General features: G+C 31.7%; 1 protein-coding gene across 1 annotated transcript in view; it reads right to left on the bottom strand.

Moving 5' to 3' along the window:
* The window catches only part of CFAP47 (cilia and flagella associated protein 47), a 759,462-nt gene that overhangs the window by 556,826 nt on the left and 178,123 nt on the right, over positions 1-24,513 (bottom strand). Inside the window, exons 26-29 of the mRNA XM_031959439.1 lie at positions 23,124-23,333; positions 4,085-4,185; positions 1,626-1,754; positions 128-353 (exon numbers count right to left, since the gene is read on the bottom strand). Of these exons, the coding sequence (XP_031815299.1) occupies positions 128-353; positions 1,626-1,754; positions 4,085-4,185; positions 23,124-23,333 (666 nt within the window). The remainder of the gene's footprint in view (positions 1-127; positions 354-1,625; positions 1,755-4,084; positions 4,186-23,123; positions 23,334-24,513) is intronic.

Genomic DNA, 24,513 nt, shown 5'->3' with positions numbered 1-24,513 from the left:
ATATAATATATATATTATATATTATTCTATAGTATTTAAATAATTTTTTGCTTTAAATGTATTTTAAATATATATAGTTCATTATGTTAGTTCAATTTGGTAACTGCATAATCATAATTATTCTCACCTTCTTATACTGTCTGGAATAGAAATGGGATTGGGTCCGTGAGACCAACCAAAGAGACTAAACCACATCTCAACTGCAGTAACAACTTTCTCAAAAAATGCATATTCCTTTTTGTCTTCATCAGGATAAAAATGTTGTCCCTGTTTCACACCTGCATATTCCTTTTCTTCTGTCTCTGGTTTTTCACCTCCTTTGAGTGGTAATTTTTTACATACCATATCAATACCTAAAAATTCACAATTTCTTGTTAAAGATTTTTTTGTTTCCTTCAACAAACATAGCATATTTATGAAACATATCAAAAGTTAGCAAAGCCCTGTCTTCTCAAATAGACAAAATTGTCTATTAATGGCATTACTTAATACTCAAAGAATAGAAATTATTAATTGTTGCCAATACTATTAAATTACACTATTTAACAAAATTTGGCTCATTTATGGAAAAGTAAATATTGTATTGTCCACATTTAACTATAAATTATTTTCAGCTCATTCAATAGAAATTTTGAACCAATTAACACAATCTGGAAAACAAACAAAATATTTTTTAAAGTTTTGAGAAAAAGTGATGTAGAAGCACATGAATTGTGACTAAAAAAACAACATTTTATCCTTAGGAAATATGTGATGTGAAAACATTTTCACCAAAGAACATTTCTCACTTTTTTGAAAATATAAGTCAACTAAATTCTTTATAAAATTCCTATCAGGATAAAACATTAATTAGAAATTAATGCTAAAATAACGTTTTGGTCATGTATACTTATTGTGTATCTAATTTATATTTTAATATATTTAACATCTACTGGTCATCCTGCCATCTAGGGGAGGGGGTGGGGGGGTAAGAGGTGAAAAATTGGAATAAGAGGTTTGGCAATTGTTAATGCTGTAAAGTTACCCATGCATATATCCTGTAAATAAAAGGCTATTAAATAAAAAAAAAAAAAAAGAAAGAAAGAAATTAATGCTAGCAGGAATCTTTTCAAATACACAAACACTTCTATTTTAACTAAAATAATAAGGCAATGGTTTTATAAGAAATCATTTCAAATAGGGTAAAATATTAAATGTTATATTTGAAAATGTCTGCCTGTACAAAACATACTGAACTTAATTTCACTTGGCTCAATTCAAAGAAAGAATTATTGTCAATACTTAATTGACCACACTCAAGAAGAATAGCAGAAATTATAGATAATAGCAAATGATGCATTTTAGATATTTCAAACATGCTTATTATTTGAAAATTATATATATGTATAAAACTACATATATACATGCCCACACATACACACAATATGCACACATTGAGTCATAATCAGGCCTGACTCTAGTCAATAGAGATAATCCAAAGAACATATAGTCCATCTGAGAGTAATAGAGAATTGACTATAATTTTTTTTCAAAGTATATTGTGAGCTGTACCATAAAAAAAATGAATTTACAAATTAAGTGCTATATAGATTTGGTTATAGAAGTAAGCATTTTGTATAACATACTGAAAAGGGAATCTTCAGGGTGTAATTCAGAATCAGTACAGGTTTTGGGGCTACGGATGGGAGATGGTATTCTTGGAAGAGAAGTGGGATTCAGCATTCCCTTGTTTGAAGGAGAATGTCCTTCTTCCTCTATGAAAAATAAATTACACAGCATCGAGTCAGATAAATGTTCTGGAATAAGTATTAAGAATGTCTATGTAACTCTTATGTAACAATAAATCATTCATTGTTTTTCTTTTATGGATTAATATATATATATATATATATATCAATTTTATTCTGTTGGTGATCATATACTGCTCTCACATAATAACTAAAAACAACTTATTTATACAAGAAAAAATGATTATTGTTATTGAATCACTTTTAACTTTTTAATACTATGCTTTAAAAAAAAAAGCTTAAAACTGGATTTTTCATCAACTCTTATTTAGTGTCCTGAATAAATAAAAATAAGAAATATTTCTTATATGAATTAAATATGGCTTTTCAGTGCTTTCATCTCTACTTAGCACTCACATTGAGTTTTATTTTATATATTTTATCACATTTTTTCTGTTCAGGGAAATATTTTAAAGTTTATCTTAAATATTAAGGCATCAAGTACAATATTATATGAATATTTTAAAAATATTTGTTAATTTTATTCAATTATATTTGATGTGGCATTTAATGTAAATACTAAATAAAACAGAAATAACAATAATATAACAAGAGAATGAACATAATTAACATCATCTTAAAATAAGTTTAAAATCCAATACTTACTAACTCTTTGGGGTTACTATAAGCTAAGACAAATTATAATATAAAAAGTTACTCACTAAACATACTTTTCTACCAACTAAGTAGGTGATATTTAAAAATTGCTCAATTATCCATAAATTTTCTTGGAGAACTGGAGAATCTTGTTATACACTAACTTATTACTGATGTGACTTTCATGAAGTTTCATATTGTCCTCTTTATCACCAAATCCAATGGTCTTTTTTCTATTATATTATTTTATTATTTCTTCACTTCTTTACCACACTGGGCACTAATGATCACTTTTTTTTTCTTGATTCTCTTTTTTCTCAGTTTCCATAACACTAAACTCTCATAGTTTTCCTCTTTTTCAGTCTATTGTGTATCCATTTCAACCTGAATTTCCTCCTTTTTTTCAGGAACACACTTATATGCCAATTAGTAAAATAAATTAATCAATTGATTGATTCTATGACCCTTCTTGGCTAAAAATGATCTCTCCTTCTTCGAATTTCTAATAACACTTTGCTTGAAAATCTTTTTCATTGATTACATTCAATCTTTCATTTTAATTATGTGCATGTATATCATATCCCTTCTATTAGAAAGTAAATTTCTTCAAGATAGGGTTCTGATTTTCTTTTCATACTTTTTTTGCATAGTTGTTTTGTTTTTGTTTTTTATTAAATAAAAATCTCCCAACCCAGCATACTGAGAAATCTTATGGAAAAAAAAATTGATAAAATCTTAATTATAAAAATTAGGAAAGTAAGTTGAGGAAAAATCAACTGATTACAATTTTAGCTATACTACACTATGTTGCCTTGAACTAAATTGAATTAAATTGAAAGGTAATATCACAAGAAAGGAAACAGAATATAGGAAAGGAAACAGACAAATATCCTACTCCATGATTTAATCAAGGGCTGGCAGCTAGGTGGCATTATGGATAGATCACTTAACTTCAAAGAAGAAAATCTTTGTTCAAATCCTCCCTTAAACACTTAAGTCTCATTATATCATCCTGGACAAGTCATTTTACCTTTCTGAGATTCCATTTTTTATTTGCTAGATTCATTTTTCATTTCATTCACCACAGACATAGCTACCCTGAAATAAATAAGACTTCTCTGAGAGGTAATATAGGATAGTGGATAGAATATTAAACCGAAAGACCTGTGGTTCAAATCTTCTCTCTCACACTTACTAGTTATGTAACCATGAGCAAGTTATTTAATCTGTTGCAGTTTCCTCATCTGTTCAATAAGAATCATAGACTTAAGAGTGGAAAGAAATTTTAGAAATCAACTAGTCCAAGCTTTATTTTACAGATAGAGAAACTGAGACTTAAAAAGGTTGAGGCATCTGAAAAAGATCATATGCATCATGGAAGAGCCAACAATACCCAAAATACTTACCTCAATAAGTGTGACGATCTAATGAGATAATATATGTAATGTACTTTGTAAATTTTAAGACTTTATATAAATATCATTGATTATTACAATTATTGATGACTTCTAAAGGAAGGAGTAGACTTGGCTATAATTCCATTTTCTCTTTTTTTTTTGTATATATTGTTTACATTACACAAATCCATCAAGAGGACTCAAATAGAAAAATGCTAAGATGTGAATTTCTCTTTTATTTTTAGCATAATTTATATCTCTTAAATATTAGTAGATTAAAAAGTATAACTTTAGTATACTCACCTTCCTTCAATATAACTTTTTGATCATCAGAGTGATATGCCAAATATGGATAAACAGTAAGAAGGCAATTTTCTGCTACTGCAGTAACCTGCACTGCAAACCTAAATGCAAAAGAAAATTGCAACACTTTATCCATTGGAGTCAGTTTTATAACATTTTTCTACTTTTCTTTGCAGCAGTATATAAATATATTTTATAGAGATCAAGGCATGAATTATGACCAAATTTTCAAAAGATATATATGCAATTATAATACCACATAAAATATTCAAAATCCAATTTTTTATTCTTAAAATTTAAGACAACAGAAATTAGATTTAAATTTTAGTTTTAAAAATTATGTTTTATATGTATCACAAATATGAATTTCATATATCTCATGTACTCATAAGAACATGAGAAATTTATTTATTTGTTTGCTGCTGAGGCAAAGTGACTTGCTCAGGGTCACACAGACAGGAAGTGTCTAAGGCCAGGATAGATTTGAATTCAAGTCCTCCTGACTTCAGGGCTGGTGTTTTATCCACTGCATCATCTAGCTGCCCCCATGCCACCTAGCTGCCCCGACATGGGAAATTTAAATTCAGAAGAGATTCCAAAGTGAGCTCATCTCGCTTTCTCCAGCATCTCTAAATGATGCTTTGCTTGAATACTTCCAGTAATAGGTCTTTTGTTTCCCAAAGAAGTCTATTTCATTCTGTCTATTTCTACCAAAAAGTTCTTTGGTTGAGTTCAAATCTATTCTTTTTTTCCTTATGCTAAGCTCCTGCTTTTCTTTTTTATTTGTTTCTCTTCTTTCATTGTATAATCTGAGCTATTTCAAAAGCTCAAATAAGACTGCAGCTAACCATTGAAAAATAATTCCAAGGAATGCAAGAGAGACCGTTGGATTTAATGTTGGAAGAAACATTAATCATCTGGACTGTTTCTTTTTTTATGGGTGGCATTATATCATTTGTATCAAGTCTCATAACAGTACGGAATTTCCTAAAAGAAATTCATAATGTATAGAAGAATTGCACATGTTAAGATAAGATACTTGCTTCTTAGGGAAGGGGATGGGGGGAAAGAAGAGAAAAATATAGGGAACACAATGTTTTGCAAGGTGAATGTTGAAAGTTACCTAGCCATATGTTTTAAAAATAAAAAGGTTTAATAAAAAACCAAAAAAAAGAAATTCACAATCACTCAGATTATGGTACAGATAATAAACAATTATAAAGTTAGAAACAGAATTATGTTTCTGTGTGTATATGTATATCTCTCTATACACATGTATGTTATATATGTGTATGTCTAATCTCTATTCATTGCAATCCATTTGATATACAATTACCAAGATTATAGTAAATATTTCTAAAGTCCAGGGCTGACCAAATTACTCCCCTACTTAAAAAAACAAGATATCTCTTTGTCGATTCTAAGAACACATACAACTTCTAACATTGATATTAAAAGTTCTTTGGCCCCAATCTGACCCCGAGCTACTCTGTCAGGCATATTATTTGGTACTTTCCTTCACAAAGTATATAGTTAAGTCAAATTGGTCCATTTGCTTTTCCTTCCACATGATCTCACTTGCTGCTTCTCTGGGTTTACACAGGTTGTTTCCACATCTGACATGAATTTCTTCCACATTTCTCTGAGAATATTTGCTGTTACTTAGTCTTTCAGTTATGTCTGACTCTTCATGACCCTGTGATCATACCCAAACTGGTACTCTTATTTATTGTGCCACATAGCTACTCTAGATACATGTACATACATATACACACATATTCACATATATATATCAAAATATATATATATATTTATGTTTATATATATATATATACATACACACATAGATAGATTAGATAGATATACAAACAGATATATAACATGATCTTGGCCAATAGTGGCCATGAGGTTTTCTTGACAGAGTTATAGGAGCGGTTTACCATTTCCTTCACTAGTAGATTAAGGCAAATAGAGATTAAGTAAGTTGGCCAGGGACACATAGCTAGCCAGTTAGTGCCTGAGATTTGATTTGAATTTAGGTCTTCTGAACACCAGCACAAGTACTCTATCCACTAAGCCACCGAATCTCTCCATTTAAAGCTCATAAAATGCTACTTCTGTTGTGAAGGCCATCCAGATCCCCCTAATTATAATTGCCTCTTGTCCCCCCAAAATGCACATGTAGCACTACTTTAAGTATCCTCCTCACACTCATAAATTGGATCACCTAGAGAGGTTTTCACACCCAAATTTATGATTCTATACCACCAAAACTATAACCCATGAGCCCCTTACAGTGTTTTCCTTTTCTCCAGTTATCCAGATGATAAAATTTACTCAAAACAAAGGTATTTACTAAATTGGCATATAAAAAGATATCACTGCATTGTTTTCTTCCTAAATATGAAGCATATACTTCTAAAAATAAACAATATCAGTGGAAAGAGTGGCCAAATAAATAAAAATAACATGTGGGCAGCATAAGGAAGAACAACTTAAACCTCTCATATTGCACGGCTTCAGGGACACTAATGTGATCACACATCTCTATATAACCTTAGCCACACAGTTTCTATTCACTGTTGTTCGCCTAGACCTTAATAGATACATCTCCACTGAATTCTGCTCCACTACTTGCATCTAGTCATCATCATCTCCAACAAAAAGCTGAACAAAGTTCTTGGTCTTGAATATTACTATTCAGATGAGGAAGAAGTTGGCATCCAATCACTAGGATCAACAAGGTTCGAAACTCTGAAGCCAGTCATATTCTGAACAGTATACCAGTCCATGATGTAGAACTTCACTGCTTTTACTGACTCATCTCAATTCCCCAGCTGCCTTCTCATATAGATTGCCTCATTGGTGTTTCTTTTTTTAATTATTGTATTGTTTATTTTTAATACACATTGCTTTATGAATCATGTTGGGACAGAAAAAATCAGAACAAAATAGAAAACCATGAGAGAGAAAAAAGTAGAACTGAATATAGCCTGTGTTGATTTATATTCAGTCTCCTCAGTTTTTTGGGTTTTTTTCTGAATGCAGATAGCATTTTCTGTCCAAAGTCTATTGGGATTATTTTGGATCACTGAGTCACTGAGAAGAACCAAGCTTTTCATAGTAGATCATTGCACATTCTTGCTGTTATTGTGTACAGTGTATTCCTAGTTCTGCTTACTTCATGTAGATCTTTCTAGGCCTTTCTATAATCAGCTTATTCATCTTTTTTAATAGAATAATAATATTCCATTACCTTCATGTACCACAACTTGTTAAGCCATACCCCAATTGATAGACATCCACTCATTTTTCAATTCTTTGCAACCACAAAAAAAGCTGCTACATTTTTACACATGTGGGTCCTTTTCCCTCCTTTATAATTTCCTTGAAATGCAAACATTGGCATTAATGGGACAAAGTTTTATAGCTCTTTGAACATAGTTCCAAATTGTTCTCCAGTATGGTTGTATCATTTCACACACCCACCAGCAATGCATTAGTGTCATAGTTTTCCCACACCCTTCCAACATTTATCATTATCTTTTCCTGTCATCTTAGCCAATCTGAGATATGTAAGGTGATACCTCAGAGTTGTCTTAATTTACATTTTTCTAATCAATAGTGATTTAGAGCATTTTTTTCCATACAACTATATATGGCTTTAATTTCATCATCTGAAAATTGTCTATTCATTCCTTTGACCATTTATCAATTGGGGAATGACTTGTGTTCTTATAAGTTTGACATGGTTCTTCATATATTTTAGAAATGAGATCTTTATCAGAAACACTGACCATAAAGATTTTTTTCCAGATTTGATCTTCCCTTTTAATCTTGTTTCTGTTGGGTTTGTGCAAAAACTTTCAATTTAATGTAATCTAATGTCTTTTTTGCCTTTCATATTGTTCTTTAGTTTTTCTTTGGTCATAAATTCCTCCCCTCTCCAAAGATCTGATAGGTAAATTTGTTTTCCTAATTTGTTTATAGTATTATTCTTTATGCCCAAATTGTATAACCATTTTGATTTTATTTTGATATGGGGTGTGAGATGTATGTTTATGCTGAATTTCTGACATATTATTTTCCAGTTTTCCTAGCAATTTTTGCCAAATAGTGAGTTCTTATTCCAGAACCTGGAGTTTGGGGGTTTATCAAACACTAGATTACTATAGGTTTTGATTAGTGTGTCATGTGTATCTAATTTATTCCACTGATCCACAACTCTATTTCTTAGCTAGTAACAAATGGTTTCGATTATTCCTGCTTTATAATAAAGTTTTAAGTTTGGTACTCTAAGCCACTATCCTTTGGATATTTTCTTCAGCAATTCTCTTAATATTCTTGACCTTTTGCTCTTCCAGATGAATTTTGTTATTATTTTTTATTATTAAAACAATGTTTTGGCAGTTTGATTGATATGGCGCTGAAAAAGTAGATCAATTTAGGCAGTATATTAGCTGTTTAGATCTGATTTTTTTTGTGGGAGATGTTCTGTAATTGTGTTAATATAGTTTTTGGATTTGTCTTGGCAGGTAGACTCCCCCCCTCCAAGTATTTTATTTTGTCTACAGTAATTTTAAATGTAATTTTTCTATCTTTTGCTGATGGATTTTGTCAGTAATATAGAGAAATGTTGATAATTTGTGTAAGTCTATTTTATATCCTGCAACTTTGTTAAAGCTATGTATTGTTTTCAGAAGGCTTTTGGATGATTTTCTAGGGTTCTCTAAATATATCATCATCTCATCTGCAAAGAGTGATTTCCTCAGTGCCTATTCTAATTAGTTTTTTTTTCTTTTCTTATTGCTAAAGCCACCATTTCTAGTAAGATGTTGATTAATAGTGGTGATAATGGGTATCCTTTGTTTCACCCGATCTTGAGAATGCATACAGCTTCTTTCCATTACAAATAATGCTTGCTGTAGGTTTTAGATAGATACTGCTTCTTATTTTAAGGAATGCTCCCTTTATCCCTTTGCTTTCTAATGTTTTTTAAATAGGAACAGGTGCTACATTTTATCAAAAGTTTTGTCTGCATCTTTTGAGATTATCTTATGATTTCTTTTGGTTTTGTTATTCATATGCTTGATTATGGTAATAGTTTTCCTGATATTGAACTAGCTCTGCATTCCTAGTTATAAATCCTATTTGGTCATAGTTTATCCTGCTGATAAGTTGCTGTAATCTCTTTGCTAATATTTTATTTAAAATTATTGCATCAATATTCATTAGGGAGATTAGTCTGTAATTTTCTTTCTCTGTTTTGGCTCTTGGCTCATTGAAGTTAACCTTCAGTCTATTCCTCTGTGAATATCTAGAAAAAAAGTCATAAAGTCAAACTTTCTTCTGTTTACTGTCTTCACCAATTTTCAAGTACTTCCTGATCTTTTCTTTTGTAAATTAACCATTTAAATAGCATCCTTTATATTTTGTCAATACCCACTCAAAGGGGCTACTGAAAGTCTGAAAAAGGGGGGAATTTAAAAGGAATATTCTTTAAAATATTTTTTTAATTTTTTATTTGTATGCACATTTTTTCCCCTGATAAATTCCTTGGTAAAAAGGACAATATCATTTTATCTTTGTGTCCCTCAGCAACCAATTTTTTTTCAAAGTATCTCAGCTATAATAAGTGCTTAAGAAATGCTTATTCATGCATTGTTTGATGTATAAATGAAAAGGGAATTAGAGAATAGAGATGAAGTTAGAACTACAGGAAAAGACAACAAAGGGAAAGATATTAACCCAATCTACTTATCTTTATAATTAGATTTTAAAATGTAGAAATAATAAAACAAAATCAAAGATTAGCAACAGTTAAATCCTCTATCCATCAGTATCTATCAGTAATCCACCAAAAAACAGACAAAAGTCTTAGGGATGTCAAACACCCCCTAGGATGACCTAAAATTTGTGTGATCATCATTAAAAGAATCTAAAGTTGATGGTATCTCAACTTTGTCTTGTCCATGCTATAATGGGGAGGGAGGAGGGAGAGGGGTAAAGATACAATCTGGTAAGAGAAGTGATTATTTCTCTCTTATATTAATAATCATTTACTATTGGAGAGATTCAAGATTTTTTCCCTTCCTATTTCCTCATTCTCTATGCATCAAATCAACATCTAAAGAACAGGGTTGGTAAAGAGATTAAACATTCTCTTCAATTTTGTTCAGACCCCACCCAACTGTGAAAATTTTGATTTGTTTTCCCAAAGCTAAAGCCCAACAAACAAGCTGTGGCCTGAGTGCAGCATAACAACAATCCTTGGAATTACCCTCTGGATGATCTCATCCATAGCAAAATTCCAGAATTGGGATTTATGATTTTCATATCATATAAATATTATATTAACTATTTAGATTTGCTGGAGCTTCTATTTACCTGGGGATCCTGACCTGAAAGCTGGAGCTACAGACAACATGCTATAGCGTTAAATAAGTGATCAATCATATTTCCTGCCATGTTAACACTACCTAAGTGAACCAAGCTAGGTGCTACACTCCTATTCTCACCAAGCTAACTCTGATGAATGGTCACAAGGTTCAAACATTTCCAATAACTTGTAAACTGTTCTGACAGGACTGAAAGATGCCTGTATTGTCCCAAAAGTGCTTGCATGTATGGGACTGCCATAGGAACTGTTTATTTAAGACCTAAGAATGCTTGTGTCATGGTCCAGCTTTTGATGGTTTTCATGCTTAAAAACTCTATTCTTGCCATAAGCAAATAAGCCCTCCTTCTCAGGAAGGTAGACTTTGCTCATAAGCAGGTCCTTCACTCTGAAATTAAACTGCTATTTGATTTTTTGATTCCCTGTCTCTGGCCTGCTTTGTTCTGCTCCAACCATCTAACAGGTTAGAAATAGGTCCAGTCCAGACTGTATTTATTTTTTTTTTCATTTCACATCAAATGGAGATTTTAAAAAGGGCCAATTGACTAAACTAGTACACTAGAAGGTAGAGACCAAAGTCAGAGACTGAAGGAAAGTTTGAACCTTAATTCCAGATACCAGTCCAGTGCCCTTGTCCCAGTAGAATTTGCAAAAGAGGACAGGGAATAGAAATGGAAATAGGAACCAGTTACCCCATTCAGAATTGAAGTAAACAATATCAAATATGTTCAGACTGTATTAGGGACAACACATAACAGCCCCATTCAAGATTGTAAGAGGTCTAGCACTGACCTAAACTCCCAATTCAAGAACTGGATTCAGAGATAGGAATAAATGGAAGAAAACTCAGCATACAATAAACAAATTAAGCGAATCTCAATAACTAAACCCCAAAGATTAGAATAATTCCACAATTAAGTACAAGTAGAAAAAGAATGTTTGACTATTTCACTAGTAATAATGGCAGTCAGAATACACTTTGTCCTTCATTGACACTTCCAGACTCTCTACTACCATTTAATAACCTATCTTCCTTTGAGATTCATTCAATCCAAATTTATCATCCAATCAAGATTTTAGTAACTCTTTTATCTACCCAAACTCAGGAAACCCTTCTTCCTTCCTCAGAGCTTACCATCTGGTTCGCAGATTTTCCTTCATCTCCAATTCCTGCCCTCGTAATAGGCAACATCAGCATATATTGAATACCCCCACTTCCCAATTTCTTGATCAATTTAATTTACATTACCCACTCATTCATTTCACCTCATCAGCATGCAAACATGCTCATACTGACATTTTTCCAGTTCCATGTTCACTTTATGCTTTAGGCATCTGTTTTCTTCATTCTTAAATAAGAATAATAATAGCTTTTACCTCACAGAATTGTTGTAAAAGTCCAGTAAGAAAATGTATTTAAAGCATATAAATGTCAAGTAATAGTAAAAGAAGTACTAGTAATAGTGTGAATAGTAGCAGCAGCAACAACAATAGTAGTAATAGAGACCCTTGTTACTATCTACCCATAAGACTGTAGCAGTTTCCTAATAGATCCTTCCACCTTTACTGTTTACTTGCATTGATCTGATCACTTTTGATCAAAACTACTGAGAGACTTCAGCGACTTCTTCGGTGCCAATAAACAAGCAAAATCCAAACTTCTTTTAGAACATAGATTTTTGTTGTTTGGCCTTGATAAATGGATTATTCCTCTCCTATTATCCCCCATGTAAAACTAAAATTCCTTACATACTCATAGTTAGTTTTTGTGATAGGCACAGCATTCAGTAAGATCCTAGCCAATGTGATAAGCATCCCAGTAGATGGTATGAGTAGCCAATAACAGCCTTACTAACAACACTTAATAAAATTCAGTCAAAATTAATTTGTTAGCTATTTGAACCATTAACTGTTCTGACTGTTTACACACATATGTCTTTAATTCTTATTTCCAAGAACTTTAGAAAGAGGCAATAGCCATTAAATATATTATGTGAATCAACATTCACAGCCTGCTGATAACCAAAATTTAAAAACTCCAACTGTGATGACATAAAGACATTTTTTAAAAAGCAAAGTCATTTTCATTAAATTGTTTCTTCTATTTGGTATTACATTTGACTTTATAGCCAGGATCTTTTTTTTTTTTCCTATTTTGCCATCTTCTCTCCCTTTATATTACTTCATTTGGTGGTATCAGCTTCTATGGATTTAATTGCCATTTCTATGTGGACGATTCTCAAATCTATCTTTCCTATACCAATCTCTTTACTAACCTCCAATCTCAAATCTCTAATTGCCTTTCATACATAGCAAACTGGACATCCAGTAGAATTTTAAACTCAAAATATTTAAAACATAATTCATTTCCCCCTGAAACTCTCCCTTTCCTATTTTCCCAATTGCTATAAAGAACAATGTTATCTTTATAATCCTTCATGCTAGCATCCTAGGAGTTGTCCTTTGTCACTATTTCTCATTCCCTATATCTAATCTATTCCCAACTTCATAATATCTCTTGATATACCCCCTTTTCACCTCTGGCAATGATGCCATTTGACATTAGCCTTTATCCCCTCAGATTTGGATTATTGCAAAAATCTGCTAGTGGATTTCCCTGCCTTAAGTATCTCCCTACCCAATCCACCATGATCAAAATAGAACTGATTATTTTTATCTTCAGATCCATCCCTCTTCTGAACTTTCCCTTTTCTGTCAAAAACACTGCTGTTCTAGGCATCTGCATTTTCTGCCTTGGTGTTCTATTTGACTTCTCATTTTCCTTTACTGATAACTAATATCAATTGTGAAATCTCATTAATTCTACCTTCCAACACTTATTTCCAATCCTTTTTCTTCACTAACACAGCCGAATATAGACATTTACCATTTCTCACCTAGATTATTGCAGCAGCCTCTGCATCAAACTTTGGCTTGTAATCTCTTCTCGTTTCCAATCTATCCCCTGCTTGGTGACTAAAACATTTTTCCCAAAACAAGTCTAATGATATCGTTCTCCTACTTAAGAAGCTTCAGTGGCTCCCTGTTGCCTTGAGAATAAAATACAAACTCCTCTGTTTGGCATTAAAAACTCTTCATGATCAATTTTCTGTCTACTTCTTTTTTTTAAAAAAAAAATAATTATTTTATTTAAAAAAAAGAATATAAAAAGAACAACAGAAAAAGGAAAACAAAACAAAGCAGAACATTGTCAAATGCCCAGCAGAATATCAGGGAGGATTCAAAATGCATAAAAATAAATTACCAGTTCAAGAAAGAACACATAATAGTAGAAGAAATCATATTCATTAGTGTCCATGTTTTCTTTGCTTCCTTATAGTTATTCTTTTGTTCTCTGCTGTGAACTTTTTTTTGCAAAGATTTTAAAATTTTATTTTATTTAAAAAATTAAAAAAGAAAAACTTCTTCAGGTTTATCCACATAACTCCCTTCAAACATACTACTAGTAGCTCCCTTATTTCAGCACTCAGTCTCTTACTTTTATACTTTTGGAAAGAGTCATCTCCTAACCCAAAATGCATCCTCTTAATCACCTGTGTTTCTTAGAATTCTAGTTTTCTTCAAATCTCAGTTCATATGCTATTTCCTGTGACAAGCCTGCCTGATTCTCCCAACTATGAATACTCTCTCCTTATCCTTCAGACTATAACCTATTTCTAAGTTATATTACCCCAGTAAAATGTAAGCCCTTTGAGGTTAGGGTCAATTCTTCATTTTGACTTTGTATCTTCAGTGCTAAGTAAAGTACCTTTTATGTAGTAAACAGTAAATATTTATTGCATTGGAAGGTGTGATAAAATGGGATAAATTACTAAAATTGTGCAACATAGTCTTCTATACATAGTATATTTAAAAATTTCATGGGTATCCATTTTTCCTATATGGTCTTTAAGTGGTTATGCTTTAACTTAGATAGAATCACTGATATCTCAAGATATCTTCTAACCATGATTTCTGTTAGATATCTCAATTTATTCTAAACCTAGTTTGAACAATATGAATTAAACACGTAAGAAGCATATGCCTATTATTCACATTTCTCTAGATTTTTTAAACATAAATATATTTCTGCTATATATATATATACACATGTATCATTATGTTTGATTTTATACAATAATTATTATTTAAATATCTATTAAAAGGAAAGAGAAAAACCTCCAGCTCTCTTAAAAATCTACCAATAAGAAGTCAATGCAATCTCTGTAATAAAAATTAAGACTTCAAAGTATCCCTGATAATTTTAAGACACAATTATTAAATAAAATTTTACTATTAGAAAAATAATTTAAATAAGCTTACTAAAGTTTTGAAATGTTTTTCTTTTTTCTCTCATTTTCTTTTGGAACAAGTAAAATGTTCAAACTTCAAATAAAACTTGGCAGGGCTAAATGTCATTAAATATTTAAGAGATATAAAATTAGGGATAGTAAATAAAATAGTTCAATGAATATAATAAATGTAATCTAGTGAATAGAAAATTCAATGTTAAGTTTAGTTAAAATGTAAAAAGTTAAATATTTTCAGCAATTATCCAATTTTTTGTTCTCCTTCTAAGATCAGTAAACTATTTTCCTTTACCATAAGACCCTTTCCATAATTGGAATAATTATAATTTTTAAAATGTTCAGTCTTCTTTAAGAAATGCCAAGTCATATTTGATTATGATAAATGAGTATGAGAAAATAACACTTAAATACACCAATAAAAATAACAAAAACAAATTAAGAAGATACTGCGTAGCAAATGAAGGGGACTTTATAGGGAGTTTACTTGTTCTCCTTTCATTCACTTATCAACAGGGCTACCAAAAGATCCATTTACATAAAGTTAGAACTGCTGTATATAGATAACTCCCTTATCTCTATATCAAGTGTCCATCTCTTCCGGGCTTCAGGCCCATATGACAAAATATTTCTTGAACATTTCCAATTAAATGTACTAGCAGTTTAAACTGTGGCAAATAGAAGATGAAAAGACTTAAGAAAACAAGGATGTAATCTTTCAAGAATATTGATTTATTACTAAATGCATGCCATTTGTCCAACAAACCAGTTTCAGATTCCTTCATCTTAGGCCTGGGCCCCAAACACAAATTGTTATATGTTAAAAATAATCAAATAGGTTAATTAATTAAAAAGAAAAAATAATATTAGATAATTTAATTTCTAATTGGAGTAAAAATTAGAGACTTTCTAAGCTGGGAGGAGAGTGAATAAGACACAATTCCCTGAAATCAAAAAAGGAGGTGTCCAACTCTCCCAAATGTCTATGAACAAAGGAACATAGAAATAATGAATCCTTGATCAGTATAGAGGTAGTTTTCAGGTATGATATAGAGATGTACAATTGTGAGAAAACTTCTTCCATCAGTCTTTGGATCTGACTGAGTTTCTGGTCACCATAAACTAAATTCTTGATTAAGAGTATCTAAGCATCAGGTAGAAGTAGTCCAGCTTCCCAGCCACATAGAGTTAGATTCAAACAATGCAACAAGATTTTCTCTCAATTTCCTCAACTGAATAAAATTTTCTCATAAGACTAAACCACAAATGAATAGAAGTATGGTAAAGTTTAAAATTTTAAAAATATATGACTTCCCTGATTTTAAAGTTGGAAATTTGTAGTGTATAATCTGAAGTTCAAAGCTCAATATCAGAATGTTTGATCTGTTCCACCTTCTAATATACCCAAACCAAGGTTATGGTCATACAGATGGCAAAGTTGCAACTAGAGTGGTGCAATAGTAACTTTGCCTCAGAACATAGAATTTAAGAGAATGCTGACAGCATTTACAATCATTCACCAGTATAGAGAGAAAATATGCTTTGTCACTAGTTAATAATAAGAAGCTCTCAGATATTGGTCTTAAGCTCCTTTTCAGCCCAGCCTACATGACCAAATGCAGATTATTTCCTAGGGCCTTTTCCTCAATTTAAGATGGGCTTCATGTAGTTTGGGGGTTGTTGGTGTGGATTGTGGTATTTATCCTAGTAAGAAAAGTTCTTAGTAATGACTCTGACAAGGAGCCTACTAAAACAACCAAAGTCAATGTTCTCCCTCTCTGCTGACCTTCACTCTTTCCTCCCTCGGGTTTTGAATAGAACAGAAAAGTTTTAGTATAGTGGAATAAAATGCTGACTTTGGAATCCTAAGATATAAGTGCAAGTTTTCACTCTTATAATAGCTATGACTTAGATCAATTCATTTAAATTCTGGGGACATAAGTTTGCTTATTGATAAAATCAGGCAATTAGAAGCAATGATTTCTAAGGATTTTTACCTAAACTTCTGAGTTTAAGTTTAACCAATATAAAAAATAAATGTGCTATATTGTAGAAGGAACCTTAGAAAATGGGTGATAATAGATGTAAAGATAAAGCAAATTAAAGACCAACTAGTAAAAACCTTTCATTTTATAGATAAGGAAAATGAGGCCCAAAAAGTGAAAAGCAAATTGGTCACACTTACAGGCAATTAGTAGCAGGAACAAAATTCAATCCCACATGCCATATTTCCAAATCTATCATCCTTTCTGATATGAAGCTGACTATCTTTTCCTATTGGATTGTGAGTCAATAAATATACACAGATCTTATCACCTAAACTAATAGTTTTTGATTTTCAGATTTTCCAAAGCTTAATGTCAGTGTTAAATTCTAAAGAACATTCAATATTCCAGGGCAAACACATCGAATTAGATTATTTTCAGGGCACAAAACCACAATTGTCACTAATACTGAGTGACAAAAGAGAGAGAAATGAAAAGAGAGCAAGTTTTTCCTTTATTGATTGTCTTCTAAATTACTATTTAATTGCAGTTATACTAAATTACATATCCTCCTTTGTGACACATAAAAATTCAGCAAATTGATGCTATAATTCTGTGACTTTGTGAAAAATGCCACACTCAATAATTATTTTCTTTACAGAATACATATAACTTACCATTACCTTCTATTTTTCCAGGAAAGAGAAATCAGAACAATTCCTTGCTTAAGAAACATAGAAATGGGCCTCCTGGAAATGGTACTTATATCTTAATTGTTATTTCTTTCTCTCTAAGGAGCTTCATATTAGGAAATAGGAGTGTAATAAAGAGACAAATTCTAGATTTTCCACTTCTTGGAATCAAAGATTCACAGCACAGTTATGAAATATTATTAGGTTTCAAGATACTACTCTAATACTACCATCAAATCATGTACCAGAAGCACTGAACTAGAATCAAGAGATCCAGGGATTGTTCACTACTCTGTCATTTAGCTAGTTGTCTCACCTTCAGTAAGTCACTACTAGGCTTCTGTTTCCTATTCTACAAAATGAAGCGGTCACACTAAACTTATTCTAAGAATTACTTCTTTCTCTAAGGTGACTATACTCATTATTCCATGGTGCTCAACAGTTGAATTGGAGCAATAACTAGATAAAGTTCCCAAAGAAAGAAAAAGACCCAGTGGATTCCTACACCATCCACAGAACACTGTTATGCCTTAGTTTTCATGTCTCAGTTTCCCTGAATTATTCTGCCTCAGTCTCCCTGTTAGCAAGCCTGGCCATTCCTGGCCATTAGGACTGAAATAATTGCTCTGGACACTCTAGCATTCCAAAGAGTCATAAAACTCCAGATAGCTTATCTCAAATGTTTGGGCATCTTTCTGGCTCAAACATCCTGTCTCCTAGCTTCTTCACTCCCAACTTAACAGAATTTATGATCCTTCCTTCCTTTCTCCCAACCTGTCAAAACTGAATTTATGGTCCTTTGCTGGAACTTCCATCCACCAAATATTCTGCTCCCTCTCCCCTTGCCTTTGTTTCCCTGATAGCTGGAGCCATAGAAGAGGCTCTGGAATCCCTTGCTCATGGTTGGATGCTTTGAGACAAGAGTCCCATCCAGCCGGCTGGCTAATATGATTGCCAGTACAAACTCTCCATTATTAAAATATTAAAAACCCTCTAATCTCTGTCTTGTCTCAGTGTCTCCAGCATTATACAACAAATGCTTCTTAATTTGTTATAGCAATCTAGCTGCATTATGTCACTGAAAGAAATTAAAAACTTTTTAGTTATCTATGAAATCACATCTAATTTTTCCCTATTTCTAAATAATCCTAACTTTCTAGTTAAGCATATAAAAAGTATATATTAATTTAATTTATAATTTTTATAGTTGAAGAAATAATCATACAAAGGAATTAAGTAATTGCATTTATTTTTATCAGACTCATGATTTTGTAAGAATAGGAAATACTCCATGAGGAATTCTCTACTAGTGAAGATATAGCATCATTTCCAAAACACAAAATTTTTACTGAGAATATTGAAAGTTGGGCAGCTGGATGGAGCAGTAGATGGAGCACTGGGCTTAGAAGTAGGAAGACTCATTTTCCTGAGATCAAATCCAGCTTCAAACACTATGTAACCCTGGGCAAGTCTCTTAACCCTATTTGCCTTAGCTTATCAGACTCATGATTTTGTAAGAATAGGAAATACTCCATGAGGAATTCTCTACTAGTGAAGATATAGCATCATTTCCAAAACACAAAATTTTTACTGAGAATATTGAAAGTTGGGCAGCTGGATGGAGCAGTAGATGGAGCACTGGGCTTAGAAGTAGGAAGACTCATTTTCCTGAGATCAAATCCAGCTTCAAACACTATGTAACCCTGGGCAAGTCTCTTAACCCTATTTGCCTTAGCTTATCAGACTCATGATTTTGTAAGAATAGGAAATACTCCATGAGGAATTCTCTACTAGTGAAGATATAGCATCATTCAACAATAACTAAAACTCTAAAATGAATGGCTGAGAGTTTATAGCCATGATGTTGAGACTTGGACCAAGTCTTCTTGTCTTCAAGGCCAGTTCTCTATCCCAGACTCTGCCTCTCATTAAGAATTCAGATAGCATAAGATACATATTTGAATTATTCCCTTATGTCTTTTCTAGAATATACAAAGTTTCTTGTGCTTTCATTAATATCCATTTATTTTAATAAGTCATATTTAACAAACGCAAAAATAGAACTCAAACTTAGTCAACTAAGTCTTAAATGCATTGTCAGTAAACATAGATATCCACAATAATGAGTTAATGTCTAGGTCAGTCTTTGATGTTTCTTTATTGCATATTTATTTTTATCAAACCATTTTTAAAATCATCAGTTCTTATTTTAATAAGTAATTATGCCTCCTCTATTTTAATGAGATAAAGCACAGCAAGGTTTATTAAGCAGTAAAAATTTTTATTCCCTTACAAGATTTGATAACCTAACTTCTTCATTATATAGAAAAGTTATTAAAATGTAGTATTATACCATCTGAAATTCAGATATCAGAACCAATGGATTTTTTAAAATCCTTTTGAGGAAGAAAAATTTCATGAATATGTATTTAAATATTTATTGAGGTACAAGATATGTTAATTATTTATATTTTAAATTACTAAAATATTCAATTATTTTTGAATAGCCAAAAGATCATTTAAAATTCTTTTTTACATAACTTTTATATAAAAAATTGTGATACAACTATTATCATAAGCAATCACTAGTATGCTAAAAACTAGTAACTATTAAAAAATATACAGCATTTTGTCCAGGTGTTTTAAGAACAGGACCAAAAAGAAATTTAAATAATCACCCATTTTCACTTGTTTACAGATATTTCTGTTTTCAGAGCAGATAGACATGTTATAGGTAATCATGGGTTGGGCAAGAACCTTGCTACTCCATTCATGGAACACATAGACTGAAGTGAGTCAATTCAATAGTCAGTCAGTAAGCATTTATTAAGCACTTACTATGAGCCAATACTGTACTAAATTCTAGAATACTAAAAAAAAACACCTCCCTCTCAAAAAATAGTTCCTGCTCTCCACCTAATAGTAGAGACAATATGCAAAAAAGTCAATGAACAAGGTTTGTGTTTGTGTATACATGCAAATACACACACATATATATTTATATACATACATACACATATACACATATCTTATTTATTCATATTTGTGTAGGATATTTATATTTTAGAAACATATCTATAGGAAATATATATAATGCATATATAGGATTCATTGGAAATAATCAATAAGAAGTACACACTCATTATGGACGGTATGAAAAGCTTTTAGTAAAACACAGATAGGTGTTTAGTGATAGGTTTGATGAGACTGAAAAGAAGTTAAGAAAGCTTGGAGGAAGAGTTGAGGAGGCTAACAGTTCTGAGCGTGAAAGACAGCTAACGAAAATGCAAGGAGTCAGAGGTGTAATATCTATTTCTTTTCACTCCTACCATCAATTAATTAAATTGAAATAAAGAAAGTTAAAAGACAAAAAATCAATTCATTAAAATTAATTAAAAACTAAATCCAATATTGAAGGGAAAAAAAACCTTACCATGTGCACAGCAGAATACTTAGAGAAGATTTAAAATAGAAAGCAATAAATTTCCATTTCAAGAAAATCTATAAAACAAATACTAGACATTGTGTTCAGATCTGTACATCTTTGCTTCCCTATAGTAGGTCTTCTTTTATTCTCTGCTAAATACTTTTTACTTTATTTTCCCACTTCCTCCCTCCCCCAACAAGGCTCTAATTAAATAGAGATATATTTATGTATGTGTGTTTAGATATATATATATATATATATATATATATATATGTATATGTGTGTATATATCCTAATCAGTATCCATACTGATATATATATATATGTATATATGCTTACATAAAGATATATACAGTATCTATTTCAAGGAACAGTAAGAAGATCATTGTCCAGTGTAAATGAATCAAAGAGTACATAGTAGGAAATAAGGTATAAGATGATTGGAAATGTGGGATAAGGCCACATTATGACTGGCTTTGAAAATAGATTTTGTTTTTGGTCCTGGAGATAATAGGGAGCCACTGGATGTAATTGATATATTCAGATCATCAATTTGACATTTTGGTGGAGAATAGACTGGCATCAGAGAGAGTTGAGGAAAGGAGACCAATCAGAAATCTATTGCAATAATTCAGGTACAAGGTAATTAAACCAACTCTGTTGATCTTAATGTATATTTCTCACATTAAGTAACATTGGTTCCTTTAATTTTTACTCATGATTATGAGAATCAAATGAGAAATTATTTATTAACCGTTTATCAGAGTGTCAGGTATATAGAAGATATTTAATAGATATCCTTCCCTTTCCTGTTCCATAGTTCCTTTTTCCAATTAATTTCCAGTCACCTACTTTCCAGTTCTGTGAGACCTCTCAAAATTTGCATCTTGTGTTTGTTTATTAATTTAACAGGACTGCCTAGCTGCTGTTTAATTCATGGTTCCTACAAAATCAAGATACCATCAAATTATGCCTAATCACAAAAAGATTAGTCTTCAGACTATTTGAACCTTTTTTTGTGGTTTCACAAGATCTATGAAATGACTCATTTAACATGTAACCAAACAGAATTTGAAGACTTTCTAGAGCTAGAGCACACTTTCCATTATTCAGGGCAAGGATTTTAAAATGAAAATATTAATGACCTTCTCAATACCTTCCTTGTCCAGAACAAATATGAACCAGAGAAGAAACATAGATTTACAATTAGAGTCTCAACGTATCCTTGTATCCCTACCCAGTGCCCAGCAAAAAGCTTTATAAGCAGTATAAGTTTTTCAATGTGAATTGAAAAGAATTTCAGAAGAAATCCTAATCCAAATCATACCTTAACTGAGAATCAATCCCCTCTACAATGAGCCTTCACCCAAAAACCACCAGTGAGAAACACCACAATGGACTTTTATATTTTTTCTTTAGTTTTAGTGAAAATCTAACTTTCAGCAAATTCTACTATTTCTAGTCCTTTCCTCTGAGGCAAAGCAAAATAAATTCAATCCTTCTAAATGACAGTTTTTTAAATGCTTGAAGACAATTATCATGCCTATCTCCAAGCTAAGCAGACCTGCTTCCTTAAACTAATCTTCATATGGCATGAACTTGAAGTTCTCCCCCTTCCTGGTTGTTCTTCCATGGATGCTCAACTTGTAACTTATACCCTGCCTAAAGGGTGGTACCCAGAACTGAACAAAATGCTCCAGATGTGATCTGACCAGAATAACGTATGGAACTAGGAACTTCCAACTCTTTGACTAGGCTTTACTTAAGGTAGTCTAAAATATCACATCAACTTTTTAAACTGTCATAACATGTTGACTAATATTAACATATAATGCTAATTAGATAAAATAACAAATGTTTGATATGTGACAGATACTTTAGAAATGCTTATTGATTGAGTGATTCATTGAAGGAAGAAATTCAACAAATACATAAAATACAAGGTAAAAAAATTACAAATTAATAGGTTTTCGTTTTCTTTTTGTAATAGAATTTTCTATAACAAAAGATTCATGATTTCTTTTATAATCTATTAATAATTTTGAAAATAATTAGCAAGAAATACAACAAAATATTGATCCTAAAAACAAAGTTACATTTTAGACTTTAATTTATAATATTAAATACTATATTGTTAGGAATTTTTTAAACTACTTTAAAACATGAATTAATGATTATTCTATCCCTTTAAAGAATGCAGAAGTGCCAAAATAATCTATAAAACACCTTACCAGTTATTTTCATCATCCAAAAATAGCACATCAGCTGAAAAAGACACTGGCTTCATTGATTTAAAACTGATGTGAAAAATTAGTCTTGTGTTTGTTCCATCTGGTGAGTTTTCAATTACTTTGCCATTTGGAAAATCCACAGAAAGGACATCTATCATATCACCATCATAAAGCTTAATTGTTGGAACTCTGGCATACACTTCTGATTTCCTGTTTTCAAATGAATCATAACTGTTAGTTCAAAAGAATTAAATATTAGATTCTCAGTACATTTACCAATATTTTTTGTACCATCACATCAGCATCAGCAATGCCTATAAACAAAATATTTACCAAAAAAAGTAATTTATTTATTTATATATTATAGTAAGTTTATAACAACCTACTATAAATAAGCAATGTCATCATTCTAAAACTACTTGGACTAACTAAAACTTCTCTGTCTATTACAAAGAATTTTGAGATTAGCATAATTATAATCATAAAATTAACCAAAATTTTAAAAAATATTTTATTTGGGACAATGAACAAAACTTTGATTTGTAAAACCCTTACTTTGTGCTACCTACATTGCTTGTATGATAACTGTGAATAAATGGAAGGAAGGGAGGAAGGAAGAAAGGAAGGGAGGGAGGGAGGCAGAGAGGCAGGGAGGGAAGAGGGAAGGAGGGAGGGAGGGAAGAAGGAAGGAAAGGAAGGAGGAAGGGAGGAAGGAGGGAAGGGAAAGAGGAAAGGAAGAAGGGAGAAAAGGAAGGAGGGAGGGAGGGAAGGAAGGAGGTGAGGGAAGGAGGTAGAAAGTTGAGGGAGGAAGAAAGGTGAGGGAGGAAGAAAGGTGAGGGAGGGAGGAAGGGAAGCAGGAAAGGAGGGAGGAAGAGAAGAAGGAAGGTGAGGGAGGGAGGGAGGAAGGAAAATAGGGAGGGAGGGAGAAAGAGAGGAAATATTTATTAAGTACAGACTATTAAGCACTGTGCTTAGTGCTTCAGACACCATCAGAAAATTAAAATAATTCCTTCTCTCAAGAATATCATATAGAATTCAGCAGTAATTCAGATGTAACAGTTCCATGATTCTTACTAAAGAAGATAGTAATATATCATGTTATATATCATTTTCACTGATAAAACTTGACTAATATTAAGCTATGAATAAAAGTTTGACTGAATCATAATAAGTTTAAGTTGGTAAATCTTGAGCCAACTAACGAGGTCATATGATTAACCCAAATTAATAGAAATATGGCATAAAGCTTGTTTAAGCAATAAAAACCAATAAGTATCAGTTTCTGATGTTGAACTAACTTATAATTCCAAATTTGGTCTTTAATAGCATGACTTTTCTTGTCTAGATTATTCAGGCTACTAAATCCACAGAAGCATGCAACTGCTTTCCA

This window comes from Sarcophilus harrisii, chromosome 3, assembly GCF_902635505.1.
Source record: "Sarcophilus harrisii chromosome 3, mSarHar1.11, whole genome shotgun sequence".
NCBI lineage: Eukaryota > Metazoa > Chordata > Mammalia > Dasyuromorphia > Dasyuridae > Sarcophilus > Sarcophilus harrisii.
Note: the sequence above shows the minus strand (reverse complement) of the source record. Positions and strands in the feature narration are given on the sequence as shown.